General features: G+C 38.4%; 1 protein-coding gene across 1 annotated transcript in view; it reads right to left on the reverse strand.

The window, feature by feature from the left end:
* SLC5A7 (solute carrier family 5 member 7) overlaps positions 1-5,085 on the reverse strand; it is a 30,445-nt gene extending 25,360 nt beyond the window's left edge. Inside the window, exons 1-2 of the mRNA XM_045841719.1 lie at positions 4,987-5,085; positions 3,488-3,716 (exon numbers count right to left, since the gene is read on the reverse strand). Coding sequence (XP_045697675.1) covers positions 3,488-3,665 — 178 coding nt within the window. The 5' untranslated portion in view covers positions 3,666-3,716; positions 4,987-5,085. The remainder of the gene's footprint in view (positions 1-3,487; positions 3,717-4,986) is intronic.
* Between the last annotated feature and the right edge of the window lie 3,284 nt (positions 5,086-8,369).

Below are 8,369 nucleotides of genomic sequence, written 5' to 3' on the forward strand. Positions count from 1 at the left end.
ATTTTGAAGTTAATACTACTTTTAAAGGGTTAACATCAAAAGGCCTCTCTGCAAAGGAATTTTGAGTATATTAGATGGAAAGTTTCTGTACAAAATCCTAAAGTGGGCAAGTAATTAATTAGGAGCCAAGGTCATCTTCATAGGAGCTTTTGCATGGGTGTTAACAAATAAAGGCTGTCATTTGTCTTTTTCATTCTAAGCCCTGCTGAAATTTTACTTTTTTATTTTTATTTTTTATTGTTGACAGACACTATTACAGATGTCCTCCATTCCCTCCCTTTTGTCCCTCCAGCCAGCTCCAGCCCTCATCCTGGCCTTTACCACATTGTTCTCTGTGTCCATGGGCTATGTATATAAGCATAGATGTTCTCTGGCTAGTCTCTTCCCATCTCCCTTACCCCTTACCTCTGAGATCTGTCAGTCTGTTGGATGTATCCATGTCTCTGGTTTTATTGTATCCGTCAGTTTTTGCTCAGTACATTCCACATATGAGTGAGATCACATGGTATTTGACTAACTAGACCTCACATACCATGTGAGATCACATGGTATTTGTTTTGACTAACTAGGCCCCTGCTGAAATTTTAAAAAGGGTTCACCTATCCCAGCCTCACTGGGTGTATAACTAAGACCTGAAGAAACAAATCCTCACAGGCACTAGACCTGAGACTTCATCTTTCATGTTTCTGCTAGCAACTGGAACTGTAATGTTTCACTGCATAAAAGTAAATGGTCTGATGGTCTTACAAGCACAAAGCTTATTAGTAATCGTTTTCCACTGTGTAGGTCTCTTCTTCCTAGTCCAAAAAGAAAATTGATGCCTGAATGATCACAAATATTATAATATAGAAGTGGAGACTTAGGTACCTGTTATGGTTATAGCCTCTCCATTATCAAGTTAGTACCTTATAGGACAGAATTTACTCTTCATGTTTGTATACTTCATGTCAGATTCATAAATGAGAAAAAAACTTTTAAACTATATGTATTTTTATTTTTAATTTTTTATTCTTTATCAAAAATATAAAATCAATGATCTGACGAGGGTTAGATAATATGGTTCAGATTTTAAATGAAATATGATATTGACCAAGATTATTTTCAGTTCTGAGAGATTAAAAAAATTTTAAAACTGAGCTAGACCATGACTCATTATAAAAAAACATTATAATTCAATTTTTTCTGTATAGTTTAACAGCCTTTAAGTGTAACAAACCAGTAAGAGAAAGACAAACAGCATATGATTTCATGTATATATGGAATCTAATGAGCAAAATAAACTGGAAAACAAAACAGAAACAGATTCATAGATACAGAGAACAGACTGACAGTTGTTGGGAGGGGTTTGGGGTCTGGGTGAAAAAGGTGAAAGGGCTAAGGAAAAAAAATGAAAAAATCCCCATAGACACAGATAAAAGTATGGGGGTGGGGAAAGGTAGAAGAAGGTAAAGCAGGGGATAAATGGTGATGAAAGGAGACTTAATTTTGTGTGGTGAGCACACAGTACAATATACAGATGATGCATTATAGAATTGTACACTTGAAAGCTATATAATTTTACTAACCAATGTCAACCTAATAAATTCAATAAAAATTTTAAAAGAGGAGAAATAAATAGAATAGATTATTAAAAACAGCCTATTATCACTCTAGGTGATAAAAGAACAAACCTAAAATATTATCTTGATGGACAAAAATAAATAGAATGTTACATTAGAGTAATACATTATAATAATTTACAATGAACAAATTACTTTGATATGTAACAGCTTATTTATTATCTTCAGTGTTTTTTGAGTGAAATCAACCAGCTTTGTTTTGCTTTGTTTTCTCATTTTCTGTGTAACAGAAGAAACTTAAGGGAAATATAATCAAAATGTTTTAATCTTCTTCAAATACCAGTATCAGATTTGAATCTTTAGGAGAAAAAAGAAATACTGTAATGAAAAATGAAAACAAAGACACAGAGTTGTGCTCACTGTCTATCAGTAGGTAGATACTAAGAAAAAAAAAACATCTGAAAAGTCATGCTAAAATTTCAATGAATGAATTTTATTCTTTGGATTTTGTATTTATCTGATTTTGCATATTAGGCGTCATAGAAAATATTTTGCACAATACAATTATTACATACGTGTGACTGGAAAAAATATACAGAGGGTAAAAAAAAGACCTTTCACAACTGTGTACATTTATAAAGAGATGAGGACAAACCAGCTAGAGGACTGAGTATGCTAACACTGTGGAGAGGCCCTGGGTGTGGCTCTCAGAAGTCCAGGGTTTGGCCCTGACTCTGGTCTTTGTTAACTCTGAACTCTGTGCTCACTTAGTCACAGCATTCAAATATAAAGATAAAGGTATTCATAAAGACCAAATGAAACCATGTACACTTGTCTAAGAGTTAACAAAAAATGTGAATATCTAAAAGAGCAATCTACAGTCCACAAATTATTCTAAAACACCATAGATTTCAGGTGGCCAAACAGGGACGTAGTCTTCACACATTGGTTTGGTAAGGTACTTCACACAGAGAGCAAATAATTTTAAATTGACATTTTAGGACTAATACTGAGCATCATTTGGATATGACTTATAATGGGATATTTTCCAATGAACACTCAAGAGTTCCTTTCAGTATGGGTTATGCTGTTTAAAAACCTAGTAAGACCCTAAAGTAAAATATATTTTGTTAGTAAATATGTATTAAATACTATTACAAATATAATTTTAAATTGTTTTTCAGAAATATTTTCAATGACTAAAAATATAAAAGAGAAATAATTCACCTCTTAAACAGAACCACCTCTGGACAAAGGAAGATAGAAATATCAGCCCCTCCTGACACAGAGAAAGCTCAAATGGGAGAGAGCTGCAGATGGTGGCTGGGGATTCTGTGATAAGGCATGCCATAGACTCTTTTTCCTTGTATATCAAAGTTCCTGGAAATTTTTCAGTGCTGTGAATTACTAACGTGATTGTGTTCCTGTAAGGAAATTAGTTTGTGAAATGGGAGAATTAGGTTTCTAAGCAGGGCATCAATCAATTTGGAATTGTGTTGCCCCCATATTGATTTATTGTTTAAAACCATCACTAGTTTGTGTTTATTGATACTCATCATTTAGTGCAAAGTCATAACTTCATTTCTGTATTAATAAATAAGATGAGATGCTGACTGTATCGCATTGATACAAAACTTGTAAGACTAAGACCCTTTTGCACTTTCCTCTACCTCTTTGTTTTTACTGGTTCCACCCACTCAACAGCCCAGATAGCCCAGGTTTATTTCATTAATATTCTGTCTGATTAATTATAAAATTGCTTTGTTCAGATATTACAGAGTTAAACTATTTAGCTTTTGTTTTAAATAAATGTAAAATTATATATATAATGAACACAAAGAATCCTCAAAGGACAAAGAGTAACATTTGCTTTGTCACTCTGAGAAGTCAAAGAGGGAGGGCAGGATGGAGCTGAGCTCTAAACCTACCTGTCATGGTAAATCCACCCACCAGCAGACCAATGTCTCGACCACCAACTATTATGGCCTCACTGCGCTCTTCTGTGCTGCCACTGTTCTTGGTTCTCCAGGCAGCCCATATTCCCACCAGCAATATTAGAAGGTAGAACACGATGATAGCTATCAGTCCTTCCACATGGAAAGCCATTTTTATCTGGGGGTCTGGAATCTTCGACAGCTGGCTACTTCATTAAGATTTCTGAAGAAAATACAGTAATGCAATATAAACCAGCCAAGCACACATAGACGGTGAGGAATACACCAGCTGGCTCATGAGAAATCATTTACAACTTGAAAAAGTACATCAAAATCACATATTAAAATGTCAGTTACCAACAAGTGTCTATTATATTATTCTATTTAACAATATAGCATTGTTTTGAGCATTGAAAAGATTAAAATGCTTTGTAACAAATATAATCATTTTGTGTTTGATAAATTCTTTCGATATAAAATTAACTTTTTCTTGTATCTTAACTCAGCAATTCAGTCAAGAAACTGATTATAAAGAATATGTCTGTATTTGTTTTTTTTGGAACACTATTCGATCTAGAATTATTCAGTAAGGTAAGTGTATCATAAAAGGCTACTCTGAGAATTCTAACAGATTCATTTATTCATTCATTTTTTATCTGTTCTTTCAAACAATTTCAGGAAATGTTTCAAAACTAAGTTGCAGTGAAAATATCTACAAAACACACACAAAACAAACAAAACAAAAACTTTAGAAAAATTCATTCCAAAAACACATCAACTGCAATTTTCAACAAGTGCCTGTAATTCACGTTTCTGTAGCAAGTGGAGATGTTATGTTTAACATCTTGATCAACCTTCTTCCCTATCCACTGTCTTTTGTTCCTCTCATTTCTGCCCTACCCCCTCAATGGTATATACAAGAAAACGATTTAAAGATACACAAGTCCTTAAAAACATAACAGAGTGTCGAAGTATTAAAATCAAGACTCTTAGAAGAGAGATGTCAAGTTCTAACGCCTTTACTTTTTCTTTATCCCCCCACCCTCCTTGAGACCTCGGCTATTTCATGTACCCAGTTCCATAAGCAGGTTTGTGGGGGAAACTAATATTTGTGCATGCAGGTGGTTATTGAGACCTTAGGCAAAAGAGTTAACCTCCCTCAGATTCCGGGGTAAGCCAAAGAAGCCCCGGTGGGCTTGATGGGCTCTGCCTTTGTGAGCAACCGAACCAGGAAGTTCTTTCTCGGGTCTCGCCCGGGGGCTCCCTTGCCCATCTGTTCAGTGCAAGGACTTTGTCTCTCTTGTAACCAGACTTTCCAGTCCCTCGCAACCGAGAACCGTGAGTGCCAAGGAGTGGATAGCCCGCGTGTCCCTAAGAAGAGGCAAGAGAACCGCATCCGTCTGCCTGCTCTGAAATATATCCCATTCCGCGCCTACAGCGTCGTCCCAGAGTGCAGTCCCAACGCACCAGGGATTCCCCGGCTCTGCTCCTACCTGGGGTGGTCGCAACACGGAGAAGAACTCCGCCAGTTTGTTTGCTCCTGGGACTGTCACCCCCGGGAACAGCGGTGGCTGGGGGCTGCAAAGGTGCAGTGTGTGTGTGTGTGTGTGTGTGTGTGTGTGTGTGCGCGCGCGCCTGTGCGCAAGAGTGCTGGTGGGAAGGTGTGGGCGGGGGTGCAAAGGGGCGGGGGCAGGGCCAGGAGCTGGGGTAAGGATCCACGAGCAGCTCCTTGCCTAGCTTCCCCAAGAACCTGGGCGCTGGCAGAGTTCATAGGTGTGGGCGCCGGCGGAGGGAACCTGGAACTCAGCGAGGTTGTGATAGATCTCACTATTGACAAAAGTCCCCTTTATAAGGGTGGCGGGAAGGGGTGATCGTCAGAGCTCAGGAATGGACGTCAGAGGAAAGTGGTGCTGGGGTGTGTGTGTGCTGGGGACGGTGCCCTCGGAAGCAGAATGGGTGTGCAGGAACCAGGGACTGAGGAACTGGGGCCCAGCCTGGGCTCTGGGCCAGTGCCGCGGTGACATCAAGGTCTCTGTCAGATGGAGTTTTGTCACTCCCACTTCCTTTCCTCAGGAAAAAGGGCGTGATTCCATTTTCAATTCTAACTTCTGCGGCTCACGAAGGAAGCAGTGAATGGGAGCGCTGGGAGTGTCTCAGATAATTATATTTTCAGTTGGAGTAGCTGGAAGTCCTTAAGAGAGGAGGGGTCGGGTGTTCTTGTCTTTACAGACTTTATTGGAATGGTTTCTTGAGGAGCCTTTCATTGAGAGCAGAGAGGTATTCTTCCACTGCCTCCTATGGGCCTGGGTGGGGGAGCCTGGTTCTGGCTTCCCTCGTGATGGGTTACAGGGGTTACCAACCTTTTGGCATCTTTGGGTCACACTGGAAGAATATAGTTGCCCGGGCCACACATTAAATACACACACACTAAGGAAACAAGTTTTAAGGAAATTTATGATTTTTTGTTGTGCTCCATTAATAAGTCAACCTGGGCCTCATGTACCCATGGGCCATGGGGTTGGATACCCCTGACCAGTAGACATTTCAGGGACCTTTCAAAAGTCATTTCAAAAGTCCCCTTCAATTCTTAAATGGGATCAAATGAAAGACTCTAGGAGCTGTCCAAAACAAGTGAAGTTAGCACATAAACCAGGGAAGACAGCTTTCTTTGTAGAGCAACTAAATTGGTTACCCACAGAAATATCTCGCTCCGGTCTTACAAAGAATTTTCTATGTAAGTTTAAAATATCTATCTACACCTAGATACAGAGATTTATGTACTACCTAGATTATTTATATATTCATGAATGTAGTTACACACCTATAGTACATATAGCTACCAGTGTACTAAATATTAAAATGTGAAACTCCAAATGGGTACAACAAGAAACAGTGTTTTTTTAACTCTTGTCCACATCTTTCCAGGCAAAATTTCAGACCTTCCCCCATTTTCTACACTGGATATGAAAATGAACCCTCAAATTTATATCACTACTCTTTTTCTTTGTTCTTGTAAGAATGATAGCTGTATCCACCTACCATGTGTGAGATGAGGAAGCCTACAGTAGTTCAGAGAGAGCAGCCGGGGAGAAAGGCCTGTATGAACAGCTATCTCTTTCTGAGTTTCTGGAAAAGGCTGAGATAGCCTGTCAACATAAACCCTTTTTTACAGGGAAGGGTTATGAATTGAAGCAATCTTAAGTAATTGACCCTTGACATTGGCCACAGGTTTAATTTATGTCATACCTATCAAAATATAGTTAAGGTGATGATGATAAACAGCTAACGGTTGTAGCAGGACAGGTATGGGTGATGGCAGCATATGAAATAGTACAAAAGACTCAGGTCAGGAAGCTAGACTCAAATCCAAAGAGGAACAAAAGAAGTGGCTGTCTTCAGAGAACTATCACCAAGGCTTTAGGTATAAGAATTGGGAATATAGCCAGGACATCAGTCTCTCTTGGGAGCCCACCTAATTCACTTTAAGAAGCCAGACTTGCCAGACTATATTCAGTGCCAGTTTTGGGAAGGTGTATTGACCTTGGAGGTGGCCTAAAGTATTCTGATGTGGCAGATTAGCTGTTTTCATGACAAAAAGCATCAAATGAAAATAAAAACTGATAATGTACTGAATCTACTTCTGTACAGACATTTCCTCATTTGCCAAGTCCTTTGAGCTCCTCTGTCTGATCTAAGGATGATGATACTGCATGTGAATTTCTGTTCCAGACTATCCTCCCAGACACCTATTCCTCTTTTGCCTTTAGTATGCACCTCTTCCTCCAGTCTCCTGAGTATGTGTGATCATGCTTAGAGTTAGAGTATACAGGTCAATAGAAAATCAGTTGCAGCTTCCAACTCATTTATTTATTTGAGATACATTTTTAAGTGTCTTTTATGTTCCAAGTACTATCCTAAGTACTGAGGAACATGCAGAAAATTACATAGACCCTGCTCTTAAGCAATTTATCTTTAGTGAAAGAAGGAATAAAAAAAAACAAAAGCTCTACTTCAGTAGGCTGTTATAAATGCCAGGAAAAATGTATCATATCACAGAAGTTATGAAAAGCACAAACAAAAGGCCTTCATCAGACTAGAGACAGGGTAGATTTTATTCATTCATCAAACACATGATGAGCACCCACTGTGTTCCAGAAATTGTGATATGTACTAGATATATACCCAAGCGACTGAAACAAAAAGAACCCTGTCCTCAATGAGATGACAGTTTACAACCTTGCTACTGAAAGTGTGGTCCATGGAGCAACAGCATCAGCATCATCTTTTCTTGTTTTTAAATAACACTGGTTATTTGAGAAGGATGCCATTCAGCATGTACATATTGAACAGGACTTGGATACAAATGTAAATTAATAATGAGATTTTGGGGATCTATTTTCTTTAAGCCCTCATCTTTCATAATGTCTCAATTTCTTCATACAATTTTTACTTGAACATTTCATAACTTTAATTGATTACATTTAGCTTCAATTGCAATTTTGGCCTGTCATTTCAAAACCATAGTGATCATTAGAATCATAAAGTGCTTTATAAATTGCAGAATCTAGGGCTCCACAGCAAGGATTCTGATTCAGTAAATCTTGGAAAGGTTTCAAAAATCTTTTTTCTGTAGTAGACTTATTTTTCAAGAGCAGTTTTAGGTTCACAACAAACTTGAGCCAAATTTATTCTCAGTATACTCAAATCACCCACATATGCACAGCCTCATTAACATCTGTCATTGGCATCCCCCACCAGAGGGGAGAGGGATGAACCTACACTGAAATATCAGCACGTAGAGCCCACAGTTCCCATTAGTGTTCATTTTTGGTGTACTTTCAATGGATTTGCACAAATGTATAATAACATGTATCCA

Source organism: Phyllostomus hastatus, unplaced genomic scaffold, assembly GCF_019186645.2.
Source record: "Phyllostomus hastatus isolate PE091 unplaced genomic scaffold, TTU_PhHast_1.1 phas_contig_37, whole genome shotgun sequence".
In the NCBI taxonomy this organism is placed as follows: Eukaryota; Metazoa; Chordata; class Mammalia; order Chiroptera; family Phyllostomidae; genus Phyllostomus; species Phyllostomus hastatus.